Consider the following 23,145-nt stretch of genomic DNA (forward strand, 5'->3'; position numbering starts at 1 on the left):
TTGGGAGGGGAGGACTGTCATGTCCCTTCTCAAATACATTTGTAACAGGGTGCTGCTACACAATTTTGCACAATTTTGGCTAAGGAAGAGAACCCATCATTTTCGACTTAGGGACTTAGGAGGCAATTCGACTTTATTTGGTTGCTAGTGGAATGTGGGGGCCACCCACATGGGAGTTCGAATTGGCCCATTCAAATAGCTTGGAGGGAAAGTCAAATAGGTGGATGGAGGGGCCCACATGAGGCTAGGGAGGCCCAAGGAGTTATAAGGAGGGAGCAACTCTCATTTTGAAATTCATTCTTACACCTTGCAATCAAAATTACTTGATTGTTCGCTCTGCTGTTTAGTTGAGTCAACTGGCTGTTTAGCCACGAATCTCTCAAGCGGGAGATTCAACCTCTACTTCGGGGGACCATCCGTGCCCGCCCCAAAGATGTAGTTCCATAAGTATTTTAGGAGTTCCGAGAGTGTGTTACAGCACTACCATTCAGCCACAACAGGGAGTGCGTATTTCTGGCTAGTTGGAGAATACGCAGGGGGAGTTTGGAGCTATCAGTGATCAAGCATTTGTTGGGAGAGTTAGAGGATTGGGAGAGCAACAAAGGGCCAACCTTTCTTGTGAGTTTTGGAGCCAGCAGAGCTAGCATCCCAGCAGTTCGAATTACTGGGCTTGGGGACAACGCAGAGGGCCAGTCCAGCAATTTCATGGAGCTAAGGAGCAGGTGCCATAGGCTAGAAGCCCATCCGGGAAGTTAGGGGATTGATAGCAGAGGTCAGCCCAGAACTTTGTGTCCATTTCTAGGAGGATTTATAGACATATTCCAGCAGGTCGAGTTTTGTAGTTGCAGTTGAAGCTGGGCTCCAAGGGGGTCGAATTTCAGAATTCTGAACCAGCCAAATTCTTTTCTGGGTTTTGGGCACGGATCACACTCCTAATTTTATAGAATTTCCTGGGCAGATCTACGACGTCAAATAGGGGTCCCAACTGAGCCAACAACTAGAGGAGCTAAGGGGAATTTGGACCAAAATTCTGAGGTCAACATTTGGCCAATTCATTTGTGGGTTTATTTGGGAGCAAGGAGGTGAAATCTCATAATTTTCTGAGCACGGGAAACAGTGTTTCCAGCCCTTCGAAGTCAACAAACAAGATAGTTTTCTGGGGCAACGCAGTTCAGTGTGGTGCAGCAGTTGTAGCTGCCTTCAGTTCATCATTTCTCACTTGGATTTTGTCATGCTTGTCCATTGAGACAAGACTAGATGCACCATTCTATTTTACTATTGTATTTGCTCCTGAAGAAGTAATAAAATGGCTCAGCAGTTCTCTATTTCCAGTGTTTCCATGGGTGCTTAATGCATATTTCGTTTTTCTGATTGCTGGATTGTTTGCATGATTTGTATATCACTTATATTCCTATTTAGGAACATTACAGATTGCTGAGGTGACAGTGGCAATCGACCTCATTGTTGCGACAAGGTCAGCCCCTTGTCTTGTGAGTCCTTGCTCAAGACCTGGTAAATTTGGAGGCAACAGAGCCTAGTAACTAATAGGGAAGAACCCCTTGGTTAGGATTGCATTACCCTTAGCCTAAAATGCAGAAGAGGTTTGGTGAGGTGACAATGGCCTCCCTCTTAGTTCTCCATGGTGTAAACACTTTTAGAGTAACCTGAAAGCTAACAGTAACATGGGTAAAATTGGGATGGGAAAGATTTTTTATGCAATTTGGCATGGCTGAAGAATCTAAAATGTTTTATTATAAAGTTAAGGATTAATAGAGGAGGATAATAAAGAAGCATACTGCTAGGTAATGCGTATTGTCTGTTTCTTTTAAATATGGAACTGTGCAAGTTTTGAGAGAGCTGGTACGCAAGGTGATACATGGTCGTTGCTTTTCTGTTTGATTATAACAATAATATTGGACCCTTGACTATTACTTCGTTGATAAGATATTTCAAATGAAAGTGTGGTCAGAGTGACTGCTGATCTGTTGTATTATATCATGTCTTTACATGCAAGGATTTTTTTATTGAAGCCTTTAGGTGCTGTTGGTCTTTCTTTCTCAAATAGTTCAAAAAATCATTTTTTGGTCGTTCTAGGCAAAGTTAAATTTCTTATATCCTCTCATTGTCACTCCAAACGAGATATTGTCTTCTACACACCATTTTCTTTAGACTCGAGATGGTATTAGATAACAAAGTCAACCCCTGTGTTATGCTTCCTGTTGGATCTCAATCTGCATATGAAAATATTTGGATTTTTCAGCTATTGGATTGGCAATTTATAAGCTCTTGTTACAAACCGAGCCAATGTCGTTGATATTCTGTTCATGAGAATTTGGATTATTGTAAACTGCTGACTTTTGACTTTCTCAGATACCAATTTGAATTAATTTTTCAATAAATTATTTTGGCTTTTCAACGAAATGTTTTAAACTATAAAAAATATGTGAAGGATCTGTTGCTACGCAAAATGACTAATATGAATTCACCATTTTAAATTTGTCACGTGAGCTCATTTGTTGAATTGCCATGTTTTTAGGAGGAATATCTTTGCAAACTAAGATCATGTTACAGGGACCTGGTGAGTTCTGTTTCATCGATTATGACTTTCTATCTTTTCAATTGTATGGGTATGTTTTTATATAGTATATTATTTTTTCTTGATGGAGTTGTCCATTGCCAATTGTATGGTTTTTGTGTTCATGATGCAGTCAGTTAAATGTGCTTAAGCTATATGTGCATGCATTTCTATTTACAGGTTAATGCAGTTGTTCACATGTCTAATGCCTCAATGTCAATGAGAACTTATATGAAAAGATCTGCTGGTAGCCCACTTATGGAATTTTCCAATGATTCTGGCCTTGATGGTGATTCTGGCGATGGTGGAGGCATTGCTATTTTCTCAGCTTTACCCCTTCAATATTTTGGTATGAATTCTAGTGCTTAGGAGAAGCAAATATGTTGGTTTCTATTTTCTTTCATGTTATACTTACATGGAAAAAATACTTCTATAATATATCCTTTCCTTGCAAGAGACATCGTTACATATATTGTATGTTTTGGCTATGACTAGTAAGATATGATTGCAATAAATAGAAATAAATGTACCTTCGAATTACAATATGAAAGGTGTGGACTTTTGTAAAACACCTAATGCTCTAAGTCGTTTATTCAAAGGAGGGGTATTTGGGTGTTGTTGTGGATCATAGTACATACAACTGCTGGCTTAGCAGGTTGCAGAGGCCACGTTGTAAGCTTTGATCTAAGGAATGAAAAGCTGATTTGAAGGAGAAATTGTATGTGTATGTGTATTCAATTTGTACTTCTGCTCTGTACTTTTCTAGTTATTGTGTGATTGATGCTTGTTCATAAATTAAACTTGAACAGTTCAAATAAATTTAGTTTGATTTGTTTAATCCTAATGATATCAGTCGTCTAGGGTTGGAAATCTTAACATATTTCTCACTAATTCAGCCAAATTATCTCTGCATTCCTCTTATGGATTTAATAGATTATTTGACTAAAAGCTCCTTCTGAATGAGTCCTTCGATTATGTAGGGATGGTAGTTCTTGGAAGAGGATTCCTCAGAGATAAAGGATATGTCAGGCTACATATCCAGGATGTTTTTGTAATATTCCAAATTGAAATTTACAGCAAATAATAGATGCATGAACTAAAATACAACAATAAGAATTTGAACAAGAGCACAAATCAGAAAACCCCAAAATTTGGGCAATAGTCCTCAGCCATTTTATATTATGCATGGAAAATCAAGTACAAGAGGATGAAATCCATAGAACCTGGGTTTGCTACAGCAAGGAATGCAAACCCTGTTGAGAAATCCAAAGTGTGGCAAGTTAATTGATTTCTCTTATTATGACATTATCTTGTGATGTTTTCATTATTATTATTCTTTCTTTTGATTTATCTTTTCTTATCATCAAGACTAATGCCAAGAAACAAATAGAAGAGGACACAAGATGTAGGCACACAACCAGGGAAAAACCCCACTCTAGGGGAAAACCTGGTCAAAATTCTTTCTTCAGTAGATTCAAAACAAGATGAGATGACCAAGGCCCTCACAACCTAGACCCAAGACTTCTTCCATCAAGTCATTCTGAATTATTCTTCAATGTTTTGTTCTTCCATCAGTCCTTAATACTTCGTTCTAGCAACAATATGATAACCCTCGGCATACTTCGATATCATGCTTCAGTTCTTCAATACGATTATGTTTCGGCATGTAGTTCTGAGGCAACCTTCTCATGTGACATCATACTTTGGTTCAGACTTGATGTAATCCGAACTGTAGCCCTCCTTTATTGCTGTCCGAATTCTTCTCTGAGATTTTCACGGAATGCAAATCTGAACTTGTTCTTTTATACTGAACTGTGATTTCACCGATCCTCATACTACTGCAAATTGATCTGAACTTGTCTTGCCAAGATACACCGAAATGCATCACTGTTATATCAAACTGCCTGCTTATACTGCACTCATTTCTGAGATTACACGAACTCATCGCTGCCATTCTCCTCTCTGAAATTGACCGAACTTCTTTACTGTGATCCACCAAAATTTATCTCTGAAATACGAACCTTTCTTCTGAAATTTCTACGAACTGTGTCACTGTACTGTGGAAAGAGGTATACCCTCCTATTTATAGTGGTTCCTCACTGAAATAAGCCGGCATGAATTTATGAAGAGATGTGTCTTGTAGGCCGACTTGATGATGGATTATTTTGAGGCTGACTTGAAGGAGACTTGGATGGAGGAGTCTTTGACCAAACAAACTTTGACTTTTGACTCAAGTAAACAATCCTAAAGCCTACAATGGAGGCTTGACCTATAACAATTGACCCAAGCATGAAACCCATGCTTTAACAAGTCAATTAAATTAATAATAATTTTTTTTTGCTTTCTTTTGACAAATATTACATTTTGACTCAAGTACAATTTATGAAGACTGAACCTAGTTACATTCTTCAACACTCCCTCTTAACTAGGGAGGTATTCATATTTACATATAATCAAAGAGGTACATGGAAGATCTCAAAACACATCATCTACGAAGAAGTTTAGGCACCACAATGCCATGGACTAGATTCCTGACCAGGGAAATCTATCCAAGTGGGACTAAGATGGACTCAAGCTTTCAGCCTCTCTAGGTACCATCAGGCTTACTTACTAACCATCAACCCAGGGATCCAGGTGTGTATCCGAGGTCAGAGCTCTATGACCAACACCACCCTCCCATCTTCCGGATCTATACATCAACACAAAGTGCTGACCAAATGTCCTCCCAGGCAATGCTTCACTCACAAATCCTCAACACTATCAAGGGCAACAAATCTCTCCTGATCAAATTGATTGGTAACCAACGTGCTATCAAAACTTCGAGAGATTTGCTTGTTCAAACCCAGGCAATGCTTCACTCACAAATCCTCAACACTATCAAGGGCAACAAATCTCTCCTAATCAAATTGATTGGTAACCAACGTGCTATCAAAACTTCGAGAGATTTGCTTGTTCAAACACAACCCCAATCAGTAGTACACTTTCAAATGTTCATACTCAAATACAAACTTTCAGAGTCATTCTAGATGTTGCTTCTCAACTTATCGCAGTAGGACTATCAACCAAATCTTTGACAAAAGATTCCTCAATCAACTATTCTTTCGTACTTCACATGTAGCAACGTATCCTCCAAAATGCATTCTCCAATCAAAACTATGATATGCCCTCTCTCTAGGCTCCTTAATCTTAGGGAGATTTCCTCTATCTAGGTTCCCTCTTAACTTAGGGAGATCAACTGCTTACTGGAGAATCTTTTACGACTTCCATCCTTCTTATCAAAGTCATTCATATATCATGCTTATCATATCAACTTTACTTACGATCATCTTCACCATCTTGAAGACGATGTCCCTGCACAACTTAGATAACAAGTACAACCAAAAGTATAGAAGCATGAAGTTAGCCATATCAAAATCTTATAACAACGGAAGCATTGGACTTTACAAACATAATCAACAAGAGACTATACTTTAATACTTCAACTTCTTGCCTAGGTTTTGTTACAAACCCTAAATCATATCCATAGCTTATCAAGATATCAAACAAATTATGTCTAGGGTTTCAATATTCTTTCAATGATCTGACAAGTTCTTTCATATAGCAAACTTTAGAAACAAATCAAATTAATGCATCTAACAATTTTTAGAATTCATATGTTAGACTTGCTATTAGGATTTCATGTAAACCCTAGATTTCATACATGAGCTTCAACAATCAAAACCAGTGTTGCGAAAATCGTGATTTTTTCGGAAAAAATCTTGATTTTTGTGTTTTTTAATTTTTTTTTTTTATTTATTTATCTGATTTTAGAGCCTCGCCGATTTAATCCCGATCGCAATGTTTGCAACATTGATCAAAACCAGTCACAACTTAACAACATGAATAGCTTGGGTTTGATGTAAACCCTATATTTTCCATCTACAAATTCTCATCAATCACTAAATAGATTCATAGATTCAAGATTGTTATACATACTAGAGAATTTAACTACTACTACGGTTTAACTGCAAAACCCTAGATTTCCCAAACAACATCATCCTAGAATATCAAACTCAGACAAGGGTTTAGATTAAACCCTAAGACTTATGACCATGAATAATTAGGTCAACACACATATCTAGGAATTCATTATCATGCATAAGCATATCATATGTTAGACAACATTAATGCATTAGGCATATATCAACCTAGACCAGGCTAGGGATTCGACAAAATGGACACATACCTAGGGTTTCATTCCTAGGACCTTACATTAAATATATAACAAGGGTTTTGCTTATAGACCCAACCAAACCCTAAAGATCTAGGGTTTCATAACATAGCAAAGCAAACCCTACTATACCAAAACTTCAAAGGTTTGGGATCTTAGACAACATCATTCAACCCTAACAAGTTAGGTTTTTCATGATCATACCAAAACCCCAAACATGACATCATCATCAAAAACTTCAAATAACATTTCCAATAACCCTAAGCAGGCTAGGGTTTCATACATTATCATTAGCATACCCTTAAGTTAGGGTTTTCCAGAGAACCTATCTAGGGTTCTATAAGAACAATCAAGGATGTAAGGAGGGTAGATTTATCAAATGATGAATCACCCTAAACAAGAATCTTTATGATTCAAGGCAACTAGACATAACGATATTAGTAATGAAATCCAAATTTCAAAATGAGATGAATGCACTTTTTATATTAAGATAATTTTATAAGGTGTATAGTCTAAGACATACCTGGAGATGTTCGCTGACAAACCTTGTTTGAGTTCCTTGAAGTGTTCTCTTTGTATTAAGTCATGATCTCTTATACCTGTAATACTTCAAGCAAAACATGTGGTACCAGGAACATGATTTAATTTCTCAAGTTAGATCTTCTACGTAACCATGGAGGATGGAATCCTATGATATTGAAGATCAAGTTATTCATTCTTTCAATCAACATTAGGACTTTTACTTGACATTCTAGATTACTTGTAAACCATAGAAGATAAGGATTAAGGCTCTAATATGATATTTTCGTATGTTATCCAGGGATTACAAGCTTTACCCTAGACTAGCTATAATCAAGGATTGTATGAACCATTTAAGATTAGATACATTGAAAATCTAAAATACGTACCTTGTGTTTACGTACCTCTGATTTAATAACTCATTAGACTTGTTGCAAGAGCATCTTATTAAGTGACAATACTTACTTGATTTCCTTGAACTTATACTTATATCCTCAAAGAGTGCTTTCTTTAAGCTGGTTCCTTGTGCTTGAACTTGTTGAAGAAAGTGTAACTAGGTTCAATATTTACAAATGTAATTTTGATATTTGTACTTATCGAGAAAAAGAAATGTTATTTTTGTAAATGAAAAGAATGAGTTTCTTGCTCATTCCATAGGTCTAGGAAAGTCAAAGTGTCAAAGACATGTGTAAAGAGCTCTTCTTGAGCATATATGTAATGAATATAAGTCTACCTAGTGACTAGATTAGCCCTCCAAGACAAGCACAATCCTCTTGAAAAGAGAAACAAACAAAAGGATGTCAAATACAGTCAAGTCGGCCAGCAAAACGACATAAAGATCAGCCATGTCAGCTCAAATGAAGTGACACAATACTTCACTGTCATGTCGGCTTATTTATAGAGACGTGACAACTATAAATAACCCGCTGAGGTCACCACAAAAGCTCAGATTTTCGGACAAGTTTCTACAACTGCGGATGGGTACAGGAGGTGTAGGAAGACAGTTTTGGATAACATTTTTTTGGAGGTCTATTCACAAGTATGCAACCTCAAATGAGGACAAAATCTCGGTCTAGTTACAGGTCACAGTGATACAGTCTCGACATAGTTGTAGCAGACCTCGGTGCAAGGAGAATTTGATTACAGTCTCGGTGAAAGTGCAAGAGAAGACACAGTCATAGTCTCATGTTAGAAGAAGGATCTCAGGGATACTTTGTCTCGACATAAACACAGTCATAGAGATCACTGTCTCACAGTCTTGATGTGTTCATGATGAAGAGGATCTCTGTGATCATCCAGTCTTGGCATACCTACTAAACACAGTCATGCAACAAGGGTGCAATAATGATGCAATAATAATGATGGTGTAGTAGAGATGATCTTAGTAAGAATGCAGTGAAGATGGAACAAAGATGAAGCAACAACAACGAACTAAGTACAGATGGAGATATGGTGCAACCGTCATACTCCCATGAATATCGCAATGAAGGAAGCATGAATGATGATCTCCTTGAAGCAGTAATGATGATGATGATCTTAGCAACAAGAAGAGGATTGGTGTCTTGGTCTTAGAGTGGCCTAGTAGGTCAAGGGGCATGGTCTTGTTATTTGTTAATTGGAATCTCTATAAGAAGAATTTTGTGCGAGTTTTCCTCTCCAAGAGGGAGAGTTTTTGGCCTTGGCATAAAGCCAAACATCTTGTGTTCTTGTCTCTTTGTTTTGGTAGCTATTTGATGAACTAACGAAGACACACTCTAATAATAACTAATGAAGACTAGAAGAAAGTTTAAACACCTCACAAATAGTTATCAAGTCAAGAAGAATCACATTAATACTCCATTGGCCCCAGATTCTTCAACATGGTATCAGAGCTAAGGTGATGAAGTCAAAGGAAGGGAAGCAAAAGAGACATACAAGGATCAGTCTTCAAGAAGGGCATTAAAATAAGTTTAAGGGTTTTGTCAAGATTAAAGGATCCAATCTATAACAAGAGTCTACAATAGCAAAGGATTTTTGTCTATGCAATCTAGAAGACAATCTACAACAGCAAGAGCTTTTATGCTCACAAGTCATCATCAAAAGGCCACCAAGACCCTCATAAAAGTTGTCTACAAAGCAAGACCTCATCTTGGAACAGGTTGACACCATGGAAGCAACCCTGATCCACACTACAAAAGAAGGCATATTGAAAGCAAGAAGGCACTGTCATCTCCAAGGTTATGAAATCAAGCAAGGATCATCTCCTTGCCCTAGAAGAAGACCATCCGAGGAAGCAACAAATCATCAAAAGGGAACAACCTTTTCTATTGAGGAAAGGATTTCTCACTTGAAAGAAGATCATCCAAGAAGAAGCCCTCATACATCTTCTTCAACCATCATCAACATGATCAAGGTGAAGATTTCATCTTCACATGACAAGTAAGTATCTTTTCAATTTATAAATTTGGTTAAATGACTTCATGAATTGCAAGGACATCTATAAGTTGATGGGTCATCAAGATTCCTTGCATGAAGAAGGAGGATAGTCATAGTCCTCTAAGAAGCTGAAGTCATTAAACACATCAATAGGTCTTCTCTGTGTAGGTTTTAACCCCGTACAGAAATTACCTGCATACGAATTCTAAGAACAGAAAATAAACAATGCGAGAGCATAACACATAAAACACATATACACAAAGATTTCCCCTGGATCCCAAAACCGAGACTACCAGCTTGATTTTTCATTATGTTTCTTTCAATGTTATAATACATATATATACATGTCGAAGCATCTAATACCATGGACCGAAAACCATCGTGCCCAAAACCATGTGCGAAAACCATGTACAAAACCATAGGTAGGTCCGCCCACCTAATATAGGGTCCAATTTTTTTTTCCCCGGGGCGCTACCCTGGACCCCGTAGAGGGGGGCTAACCGCCCCCCTCAAACCCCCTGTACAGGGGGGGTTGCCGCCCCCCTGTGACCACCCCGTTGCGCAATTGGCGCAACGAAGGGGGGGCGGACTAACCCCCTAGTTCATAAGGGTTGCTAGTCGTGGAAAAAATATAACACAACCCAACACTCTGAATTTATGGAAAGGGATGCTTATGAAAGATCCCGTCACATAGCAATATTGGAGACATCAAAATGTTGTAGATGATAAACTCATTCTCTAAAGATGCAATGAAGAAGGTCACATGAAATCTGATCTACATGAAAGTAAAGGGTATCAAAGGATGTGGGATATCTTCCATCTACAAGACCTAGAAAGGAGGATAAACATAATGCACTAACAGGTAATCAAGGTAACAAATATCTATAAGATAAGAAGGTTACCTCATTCGACAAATTATGGTCTCTATGCTAAATAGAGAAAGACAAGTTGATGACAAAAGTATTGAAGGGTAAACGACTAAATCATGTGCAAAAAGGAAAGGGAAGTTTGGTCCTCAAACAAGGCAGAATAGGTATAGCTAAAATTATGGAAGCTCATATCACCGGACAGATGGAGGAAGCTGAAGAAAAGGGCCATGGAAAGAGGGAGTAACAAATCTCTCATGAGTAAGATGGTATCCCTCACAAAAGGGTCCTATCATAAGCTTCTGCTATAAGATATGAAAATGATGACAAGATGCATCGTGGCATCATGGACGCATTAGAAACAAGAACTCGTGACATCTCCATGGGAATCATGAAGGACAAAGTCTATGATAGACAAAGCATGAAGGACATAGCTCTTAGAAACCTCAGGGACATTGAAAGGAAGAAGTCATCTAGGACAAGGCTCATCATACATCAAGTAAAAAAAGAAACATCTGCCAGTTGGAGATATACCATATCCTCAAAATTCTCTGATGGAATCCTCATCGTAGGATTCACTAATCTAGAGAGGAAGCAAGTGTTTCAACAGGAACTCTAACTTATGGAATCCATGAGATGATGACGTGATCACATGAAGCAGATCAAGGGATTGAAGATATCTTCAATCAAGGAAATTGCTGGAAGAAGCGTCGATGACCTGAAGGTAAAAATAAGGTATGTATGTTTGTGTTTAATATTATAATGACATGTCAGACCCTCGCACCTCCTGAGGACATGTGTCTGTAGATACTGCCACCCTACTAGTTATCTGTACATCTGCCTGCTCCTCATCAATGGCTAATCCCAACATCATGCATACTATGCGCATCCTCCTCCTCAACTGACTCATGCTCCACCATATGCTGCTCATGATGACTCATCACTGGTGACTCATCATCCTGAATGTAATGACCAAAAGTCGTATACGTAGCGGAAATATTTAAAATACTTTGTAAACAAAGACATCCATCATAGGATAGTAATTGTAAATTGTATATTGTATAAAAGAATTGATGTAGGATGAGTACAAATGAGAATGAGGGTCCTGTATATATAGCCAGGTAAGTACCCTTTCACGAACAGGCATGTCTCTAAGACATGCCTTTTCATTATTAACTAACTAACCATTAGTTAATTTACTTTATTATTATTATATTTATATTATTATGATTATTATTTATTATCTATTTTTATTTATTTTTACATAATTTATGTTCATAACATTGCCTTCTCCTTCAAAAAGCTTTGTCCTCAAAGCTTGTTGATGAAAGGGCTTGATCTCTTTTCTGCTACGAATGTCTTCTGCTTGATATCTTTTTCTGCTACGAATGCCTTCTCGTCTTGGAACAATCATCTTTGTCGATACAAGTTGATATGATCCTTGGAGTGATATATAAAATTGTCTTACTGAGAATGGATCAGACCATCCTAGATTAACCTTCTGTGGAATCTTTTGATCACTGGAACTTTGTAACAAATTGTTATCAGTAGACTGAATTGAGCTCACTTCAATATTCTTTGTAACATAAGTTTGTTGTTTATGTTCTGAGTGATACAGATTTGTAGATTGATTAAGGTGTCTACTCTTGTGATTCAGATGTAGATAAGGAGTTTTTCTTGTTTGAACTTCCTTTAACGTTTTTATGACAGTTTCCTGATTTCCATCAGGCATTGTTGTTGTTGACTTAACTACTGAATCTTTATTTGGGGTGTCCTTTGTTTGAACGACAACCTCTAAGTATTTTTTTACTTCAATAGGGTTTGGATTTGCCTGAACTGCGAGATTAGTGGTCTTGATCTTTGTTTCTTCAGTTTGGACTACTACATCTAGAGATTTTGATGCTTCCTTTGCGACAAGTTCTTTGAACCTATTCGTCAATGACTTTTTTTCGTCCTTAAGCTTTTTAATCTGTTTGAGGAAATTTTGATTATGATTTTTGAGACGTAAGCATTCCTCATTCTCTGAGTCAACTTTATTTTGGCCTTCGCGCTTCTCGTCTTTTAAACATTTGATTTGTTCTACTAATGTTTGGTTAAGGCTCTTTAAATGTAAATTTTCTTCTTCTTGTTCTAATAAACGCTCCTTGAGTTCCTTCTTTGATGCTTTAGCTTTCTTGATTTGTTCGAGTAGCTTTTCTTGGTGATCTCTGAGGCGCGAAATTTCTTTGTCTTTGTCGCAAATGACTTCTTCAAGCTCTTTTTGCTTTTTTGATATAGTTTTTTCGTTATCTTGAAACATCAACTCTGAGATATCCTTAAGGACTTCTAATGAAGATTTTATTGATTTTGATTTACTTGTTATGTCTCGAAACATGACCATTTTCCCTTTATAAGGAAACGTCAAAACTTGTTTCTTTATGTTTAACATGAATGTACCCAAATCCTTAAACCAGGGTTGACCGAGTATGATGTCAGTGTTTTTATCCGTCCTTACAACATGAAATTGAGATATGTAGTCATAATGACCTATTGTCACTTGTAGATCACTAATTTTATACTCGTTTTGGTCAAAAATATTTTTCTTTACACCAATGCTTAGCTCTGGAATTAATAGTTGATTTACCAAGTTGATGTTGATATAATTTTATCATTGCTTGGGCTGATGGTGACATTAACTTCTCTTCCTTGGATAATTCCTTTTAATGTAATTACTCCGTGATTTGTAACTGAAAGACCATTATAGGATTATCTTTTTGCCTTAGTCATTTTAGAATTGAGCTGCATCATTTTTCTTTCAATGATTGATCCCATTTGTTTTGTCAAGGTGACTTAAGGTATTATATTTAAAGTTCCTTTGGACTTTGTACTTCAAACTTCCTTTAAAAGTGCCTTTTTAATATATATATATATATATATATATATATAATTCTTCGAAACTCTTTTAATCCAATTTCCTATTATCCTTGATATTTCAAAATTCCTTTGTATTCTTTTTATATAATTCTACTTACGCTTTTTTTCCTTTTGTACTTGAATATTTAAATATTGTTTCAATTGGCTTCTTTTAAATATTTTATTGTCCTTTGTTTTTATTTTTTAAACTTCATATAACTCTTTAAACTTTAATTCAACTTCACTTTAACGTAAACTCTTAACTGATATTTTTTCCTTATGTAACCTTTTATAATAATCCCTGCTTTGTATTTATATATATTTTCAATAAACTTATGACTTGAACTTTTCTTTAAATACCCCTTTATAATATAATACTTCTCTTTATATATCTTTTATTTATAATATATTTTTTTTCTTTTTGAAAAGTTACAACCCTAGTGAAATGTGGCTATTCACCTCTTTGGGTATAATATAAAATATATGTTCACTTATGTACTTTTGACTCAGTTAATGTTCTCCACGTAAAAAGTAAAACTTACCATTCACATAAAGAGATTTTGTATTCCTTTTGTTTTTCTTTTACTTTTAAAATACCATGGGCAATTACCATGGGTTTCTAAAACCTCGGTTAATGTTCTCCACGTAAAAAGTAAAACTTATCATTTACATAAAGAGATTTTGTATTCCTTTTGTTTTTCTTTTACTTTTAAATACCATGGGCAATTACCATGGATTTCTAAAACCACGGGCTTGTAAACCACTGAATGAAGAATCAAGATAATATTATTTACTCTTCCTTCTCTTATGTATAGTTTTAAATATATTTGGAAAGATTCCCTCTTAACTTTATCATGCAATTTTTATCAATAATGTAGAACCTTTTATATATATAAATGTTTTCCTTCAAAATTTACATCGGACTATATTTATTTATTTTTTAATCTTTATATGTACTTATTTTATTTTATTTTTTCCTTTTTTGAATTTGATTTTTTTTCTATATATTTTTTAAACTTTGTTTTTTGAATTTTTAATTTTCTCTCCATATATATATTAATTTATTTTATTGTTATTATTGAATGGCCAAATGCCTGATAGCGAAATGGAAAAACTCCAAATTCTTGTAGCGAAACACTTCAATGACAACAATGTTGATGAATTTGACGGTCAAAGACCGGGATCGGAGAACACGGACCCGTGCAGCGATTGAGGGACTGGAGGATCAAATAACTTTGATACCAATGTAACGACCAAAAGTCGTATACGTAGCATAAATATTTAAAATACTTCGTAAACAAAGACATCCATCGTAGGATAGTAATTGTAAATTGTATATTGCTTTAACGTAAACTCTTAACTGATATTTTCTCCTTATGTAACCTTTTATAATAATACCCGCTTTGTACTTATATATATTTTCAATAATTTTATGACTTGAACTTTTCTTTAAATACCCCTTTATAATATAATACTTCTCTTTATATATCTTTTATTTATAATATATTTTTTTTTCTTTTTGAAAAGTTACAACCCTAGTGAAACGTGGCTATTCACCTCTTTGGGTATAATATAAAATATATGTTCACTTATGTACTTTTGACTCGGTTAATGTTCTCCACGTAAAAAGTAAAACTTACCATTCACATAAAGAGATTTTGTATTCCTTTTGTTTTTCTTTTACTTTTAAAATACCATGGGCAATTACCATGGGTTTCTAAAACCTCGGTTAATGTTCTCCACGTAAAAAGTAAAACTTACCATTCACATAAAGAGATTTTGTATTCCTTTTGTTTTTCTTTTACTTTTAAAATACCATGGGCAATTACCATGGGTTTCTAAAACCACGGGCTTGTAAACCACTTAATGAAGAATCAAGATAATATTATTTACTCTTCCTTCTCTTACGTATAGTTTTAAATATATTTGGAAAGATTCCCTCTTAACTTTATCATGCACTTTTTATCAATAATGTAGAACCTTTTATATATATGAATGTTCTCCTTCAAAATTTACATCGGACTATATTCATTTATTTTTTAATCTTTATATGTACTTATTTTATTTTATTTTTTCCTTTTTTGAATTTGATTTTTTTTTCTATATATTTTTTAAACTTTGTTTTTTGAATTTTTTATTTTCTCTCCATATATATATTAAATTTTTTTTTTTTATTATTATTGAATGGCCAAATGCTTGATAGCGAAATGGAAAAACTCCAAGTTCTTGTAGCGAAACACTTCAATGACAACAATGTTGATGAATTTGACGGTCAAAGACCGGGATCGGAGAACACGGACCTGTGCAGCGATTGAGCGACTGGAGGATCAAATAACTCTGATACCAATGTAACGACCAAAAGTCGTATATGTAGCGGAAATATTTAAAATACTTCGTAAACAAAGACATCCATTGTAGGATAGTAATTGTAAATTGTATATTGTATAAAAGAATTGATGTAGGATGAGTACAAATGAGAATGAGAGTCTTGTATATATAGCCAGGTAAGTACCCTTTCACAAACAGGCATGTCCGTAAGACATGCCTTTTCATTATTAACTAACTAACTGTTAGTTAATTTACTTATTGTTTATTATTATATTTATATTATTATGATTGTTATTTATTTTTACATAATTTATGTTCATAACACTGAATGTCCCCCATAGGGTCCACTGACTGCTCATCATATAAATTTGGCCTGCTGTCAACAACTCTACATGACTCATGCTCCTCATAGGCATCCTTGTATGAACCCATGGACTCATCCAAAGAAGAATCGTTACCTTGAAGGTTAGAAGGAATCTCTACCTGCTCTACCTCTGTCATCTCCTTACTGTCAGTCAAGTATGAGTGGTCAGGTCCCAAGGTCTCTTGCAGATGAAGCAAAGTCCCTTCCTCCTCAGCTCATTCTTGTTGCATGATCCACCGAACTTGAGGAGCTCCTCCCTGGCCAACTGTCTTCTGAGCAGTTCAATGTTCTACTCAACCAATCTTTCGACTAGTTCATAAGCAACACATGAGACTAGTTGTTCTCTCCAAATGCTCAACAATCTAGTTCGCAACTCCCTGCAGATGGCATCACGACCTCCCATACATGAAGACAAAATGGACTGCATATGTGTTATGATCGTGTCAGGATGATGTTTCCTAATGCTAAAGAAGCATTGGAACATCTGATGAATCAAGCCATCACACTCCAGATCAAGCATGATTTCATATGTTTTGACCATGGCCATGACTTCTAAAATCTCAAGCTTCTTCCCAAAGGTAGAGCCCGCACTATTGTCCAAGTCCTGGAAAGTCTCTACTATCAGTCTGAAAACTCTCCTCATAACATCATCATTGTAAGGAGCTATAGGGGCGGTTAGTCTCATGATGTTACTGAGACAAGATGCAACTGGAAGTCTAACCCCTTCACAAGGTTCCTCCAAGAACTTGTGTTGTATGAGAGCAAGCATAGCTGGTTTTAGAGCCCAAATTAGTTTCTTCCCTTCTAACTGGCTCACTTTGGAAAGGAGTGCATCCAGTTCATCTAATTTGAAAAGGACTTTCCATGTGACCTTCATGTGTTTCAAATCTATTCCAAGTTTAAAGATTTTGTGTCCCAACTCATGCTCCCTTGTGGATGCTCTTGCTGTAGCAAAGTGAGTATTCCCTTGGACAACGTTTTGTTGATTGCTGCTACTAGTTTATTAAGTGAGTTTATGAAAATTTGATCCATGTTTTAGCTGAAGATTGACAAGTATATTAAGTTGTTTTATGCATGATTTTAGTTGACAAACTCTCCCATCACACCCCAACACTCATTAAAGTTATTCATAACAGCTAACATGGCAGAATGCATGGTTGTCTTATACTCAATTCAACTATTATTTTGACTCCATAGAGGGCACTATGATAATTTTCTCACTCAGATAGCTTGAAACAACCTTCATGACTATGACAATGTTCTGAATATTATATACCATGCCCAAAATTTATGAAATATTGATATAAGTTTGGATATCAAAGGACTTGAACAAATACATATATTAGGCACAGTAACATGTAGTAAATAAGTGGAGCAGAAGAACCTGACACATGAGCAATAATGTATTCTTCAGATGTTTGGCGAACCTCTAACGTTGTCTTCAACAATGTGAGCTCTAGATGATTATTTTCAATGCTACTGTGTAATACCCAACTGTTCATTTAGTATGTGCACAATAATTACGCAACTCCTCTTCATACGCACAGGTCACTCCAATTACCCTTCATGAACGTCATTCACACAACAAACACCACGTATGCATTAAAACGCACTGGTGACAAACGATTGCTACCCGTCCTCTTCACATTAATCCCTCGGCATTCAAATGGAAATCCACGTTTGTGTCATTGTGGTATTGACATCAATAAGAAATCTCACCACACGCAGTTTTCAACCCTTTGGCCTTGGCATAAGATCCCCCACACGATAATCTTAGGGCAATTCTATGTAGTGTGATTCTTCTTGACTTGATAACAATTTATGGAGTCTTTTTACTTTTTCTTGTTAGCTTAATCTTCTTCTTCTTCTTATTAATGCATATGTCTGTATTTCATCAAACTACTACCAAAAACATAGAACAAGAACACAAGATGTTGGCTCTCTGTCAGGGCCAAAACCTCTCTTCTCTTGAGAGGAAAACCCTTTAGTAAGTTTCTCTTATTGAAGCTTCTTATTGATCAATGCCAAACCCTAGACCCTTGACAAGAATATCCTCCAAGCACAAGTCAAATTCTTCCTCTTTCCTATACTTTGTTTTCCGACACTTCGTCCTCCTTCTTCCTTCTTCGGCTGGAGATAGACCTTGTTTATGTGAGCTCTAGAAGAGATACTTGTCTTTTATACTTAGTGAGATCCTTCACCTATGGAGACACCTTCCCTTTTCTTGACTAACCAAGTTTCTTCTTAATGTGTAGTTGTAGGCTTGCTGTGACAGTACAACAACCCTAGTTTCTCGCATGTGTGGGTGGTTTCCTTGAGTATTTGACTTCTTCTATCTTCGCTTGGGAGAGCCTCTTCTTCGCTCTAGTGGGAGGCCTTATAGGCCTAAGTTACTAGCCCAAACAATGAGAGATATGGGACTGATATGCTGCTGCTGTTATGACCACACAAAGGGCTCTTTTCTCGCATGTGTGATTGTGTTTGACCCTTAGCACAACCCCTTAAACTTCGGTCTTGTTTTCTCCTTCTTCGGTGCACTAGAGGCTCCTTGTACTCAACTTCTTTCACTCTTTTCTCGACTTCTCTTGCTCGCTGATTTCAGAGGTGAGTTGCTTGTCGTTGGAGGAGTGGACAACCTCTATATATAGAGGACTGTCCCTCCCTTAGGCTGACTTGAGGACAGTAGGCCGACTTGTCTATTTCTTCATCATTTTGTTGCTTGAAGGATGTCGTTGCAAGGAGGAGACTTTGACTTTGCTTGGAGGTATTCCTTTTGACTCTAATACAATTATATACATGGTGTAACATGCCCTTAAGGTCTTCAACATTTTCTTTTGACTCCTTGACTCACCTATAACATTTAACATGTGCTAGACCTATTTCAATGAGCAAGAAACTCATTGACATATATTATAAAAATAATATTTATTTTCTTGAATAAGTACAAATATCAAAAGTACATTTATGAAGACCGAACCTAGTTACATTTCCTTCAACACTTATGTGGATGAATTCTTCCTCTGTCCACACTTCAGTTGCAGGGGGTAGCCCCCTCCCTCGCCCCCCCTCCCCTTCCTTAATTGCAAAATAACGCAAATTATTGCGATACAAAGATGAGATAATTCTGTCTCGCTTCAACAATGGATTCGACCTTTCGAATGATTTAGCTTCGATTCGGCCTCTGAAAAAAATATGTCTTGACTCGGTGGGTTAATTCTAGAATTCTTCAATCGTGTTGATCTCCGCCTTCGATGATCATGACCCTTTCTTCCATAAATTAACGCCATCTGACCATAATCGTGCTGCCCTTCTTTTAATGTCACTGTGCAACCATTATTGGCCAGTATTGCTGTAATATTCATAATTGGAATTTAATAGCTAATACCAAGCAATGGACTAGGAACAATAAATAAACTGGAACTCATACACAATTAAAACACCAAAATGTCCAACAACACAATCTGAGCCATTTTATTAATTTTATGATAAAAGAGTATATAAAATGAGCTGAAATTTTGGAACTTGGGCTTGCTATGCAAGCTAAGCAGAACCCGAAAAAATGGCCCAAACCCAAGTAGTAGAAATGGTCTCAGAGTGATTTGTGCACTATCCAAAAATAATATGCTACTGGTTGTTGACTGGAATGTTGATCTTAGGGCTAAATACTCAGAATGCTCTGAAAATTTAGCTCTGAACTCCTCTCCCAAAACCCAAAAAAACCCAGAAATGGTTTGGCCCAACTCCAAGCCAAAACTGAGCCCACCAAGTGATGCAAATTCCCCAGCTAACTAACAATTCGCCCTGCTATAAGAATGTGGATTTCAAGCCTGAATATTGCCTGGAAAATTCTATAAAATTAGCCAGAGACTCCTCTCAATAAACCCACAAAAACCTAGAAAGGGTTTGGGCTGAATCCATTGACCCCTGGTGAACCCCAACAAGTGTGAATTGCCTAATCTAGCTAGAAAACGCCCCACAGTTTTGATACTATTGAATTATGCCCAAATCTACCACAAGAAATTTCTCCCAGCTCCAGCTAAATTCTCCATTGAGAAATACCTCCTATCTTCAGCCCTTATCTCTCTTGGCTCCACTTATTTAATCCCTTGCACAACACTTGGTCAAATAGCTTCTGTGCCCTTGCCAAAAGATAGAAAAATTGACCCAGGTAATAACCTCCAATCTAGCCTGGCGAATCGTTGTCCAAACTCCGGTCTAACAATAAGAAAATTCCCTGCAAAAGCTCAGAGCCTCTAACCCACGTGTGCTCCCACAATGTGCTCCACAAAAATACCTTTGCGCTCAAGAAATGTGCACTGCTGAGTAAACTCCTGCAATGATGTCCAATGGAAGCTCTGAATTGAGCTCTCCAAATTGCCTCAATGGGGAGACACTCGAAGTTCTTCGAAATGAGGGTGGAATTCATGCTCGGAATTTTCTTGTGCTGAATAACACGGGTTGTCTTGGCTAAGCAACTCAAGAAAACTAGTGTTAAATTGTCAAATAATCAAAAGATACCAAATGGAGGCCTCCAAACTCTATTTATAATTGCTAGCCCTCTCCCTTGGTGGTCCCCACCTTGCACTAATAAAATATTACTTTGCCACCATTCTTCATTAAAATAATAATTTCCACATTTCTCCCACAAAATAATATTTTCTCTTTTTTATTTAATATCAGCAAAATTGGAAAAACTCCTTAGTGAATTTTGCACTCACAAAAATTGCGAACATTACACCCGCGTTCCATATAGCCGCTACACATTTTGACTAGTCGGTGTTGATTTCCCACGAATTTTGGCTCCAGTTGTATCATGTGGATCGGCAGTAGTGACCCTTTCTATGTCCCTGACAATTTATTTGGCTATGCAGATATGGATGCAGTCGTCCCAATACTCTGGCCATGCAAACTGCGCAACAATTATGCCAATTCAATGCTACGCACCAACGACTAACCTTCTAATTTGTGCTCAAGTTGGAAATGAAAGCAACTTGATCTCCACAATTTCTACTCACTGTTCAACCCACACTGGCGGCCAATGATTCATTTGGAGTCTACCATTTGGACTGTGTTACGGGAATATATAAAACAACCAAGAACTCTGTGCACAGGAGTCTCTGTTCAACGGCTCAGTTTCTGTATGATTGATTGTGCGTCTTTGTCAACGCACAGTGGTTCAATGGTGTGCGTAAATACCCTAGATCAGTTATAATCACGACTTAGTCATTGCACATACACAATTTTAATTGGTTCCGGCTATGCAGATTTGTGTTGGTCAATAATTAATCATTCGACTCCTTAGCATAAATTAGACACGCCCCTTAATACAATTTCTGGCTGTGATCCTTAATCCATGCATATGGTCATCTTTTTCTATGCAACACAAAGCTACAGGTATCACTTGATTTCATAGGCAACTCCTGAAAGTGTACTCGGCCTCAAGATAAGAATGCTCTCATACAATTTGCACTGAGAGAAATGACAATAAACAAAACTTGGTTTAATGACATTTTTAATTCTTGGCCCCTTTGACGGATTTTCACTTTAATATGCCACAACCCACAACAATACTCCACACCTTCACCAAACATTTACAATAATTTGGGCCCCCTTTAATACTCATTTGATTTTCGACCTTTATGAAAAATTGCGCCTCAAATATTTACCTTTTGAAAATTCAGCTTGGCTCTATAAAATAATTTTCCTTGAGATATCTCGTCCAAAAAAATAAATCCACAAACAATCTGCAATTGGAACCCTCCAGACTGGCAAGAACACCAGCTTTGATACTGCTGTAATATCCCTAATGAAAATTTTAACGGTAGATACCAGAAATGAACTTGAACAACAAAGTAATCGTAAATAGAGACACAACTAGCGAATTGATACACAGATAGATGCCAATAAAATCACTGAGCCATTTTATTAATCCACTGAAAGAGTATATTAGCATGAAGGAATAGTGGAATTTGAGCTTGCCAAGCAAGTGGAGCAAAACCCATAAAAAGATCTCTGACCCAACTGATGAATGACTCTGGCAATGATGTAGATGGCCCGATGAGAAGACTCTTGCAAACCTGCTACGACAAAACTCCTCTCTCTAAAACTCCAATGAAGCACTGCGAGGTTTCTGAGGGAAATCTCCTCAAGAGTGTTGGGTTTTTGTCCAATACCTACTAGCACACCCGAGGGTTTCCGTCCTGGGGCTACCAATGAAGTAGAGAACTGGGTTCTCAACCTCTCATACAAGAAGAAATATCAAATCCAAGATGTCCCCTAATGGCCTCCTCCTCTTCTTTTTATAAATCTGATGGACCCCTCTAGAACCTCCTATTTTATTATTATTTTAATCATGGAGCACTTTTCCCTCTTTTTATTTCAATTAAAATATTATTTTTAATGTGGGAAAATGGTAAATTGGCCACCATACTCTCTCCGACCACTGAAAGCCACTTCTCAACATCCCATCCTATAGATCTTCTCATTCCAGTTCCAACGAGCTATTACACTGAGGTGTTCCATCAATTAATCCTCCTGAATGCCACCTCGAGCATAATTAATTAAGTTAGGCCCCATAATAATGCAATTTTTTGAAAGTTGTCAGAATGCAACAGAACGAAAGGCAAACTATGTGGGTGATGGAATATGCCAAGCGAATGCCATTGGATCCCATAAAAACTCCTCAAAACTCCCTCGGAACCCCTGATGACATAAACCTGCTCCCATGATCTGGCCATCCTGTGCCCTGGAAATCCACCCTGGCTGTACTATGGAGGAAAATAAAAATGGGGATATGACATTTTGAGTTTGATCTTGTAGGTGCACCTATGCTAGGCATGCATAAATCCACACAACTATTGCATGCTTGGTTGTAATGGAGCTATTTCAAATATATTTTAGTTGGATTTTCTCACTCACTTTAGCTACCACTAATCTTATTCGAGATGGGTACTTCTATCTCCTCTTTATAATAGGT

The 23,145-nt window shown here is 36.8% G+C and overlaps 1 protein-coding gene across 6 annotated transcripts in view; it reads left to right on the plus strand.

The window, feature by feature from the left end:
• LOC149263254 (uncharacterized) overlaps positions 1-23,145 on the plus strand; it is a 463,048-nt gene that overhangs the window by 165,772 nt on the left and 274,131 nt on the right. For all 6 annotated transcript variants that reach the window (XM_089425983.1, XM_089425987.1, XM_089425985.1 and 3 more), the window contains 2 exons: positions 2,537-2,578; positions 2,756-2,924. In XM_089425983.1, the coding sequence (XP_089282109.1) occupies positions 2,537-2,578; positions 2,756-2,924 (211 nt within the window). The remainder of the gene's footprint in view (positions 1-2,536; positions 2,579-2,755; positions 2,925-23,145) is intronic.

The sequence above is a fragment of the Pinus tabuliformis genome, chromosome 6 (assembly GCF_031772625.1).
Source record: "Pinus tabuliformis cultivar Carrire ecotype Pingquan chromosome 6, CPIR1, whole genome shotgun sequence".
NCBI classification, from domain to species: domain Eukaryota; kingdom Viridiplantae; phylum Streptophyta; class Pinopsida; order Pinales; family Pinaceae; genus Pinus; species Pinus tabuliformis.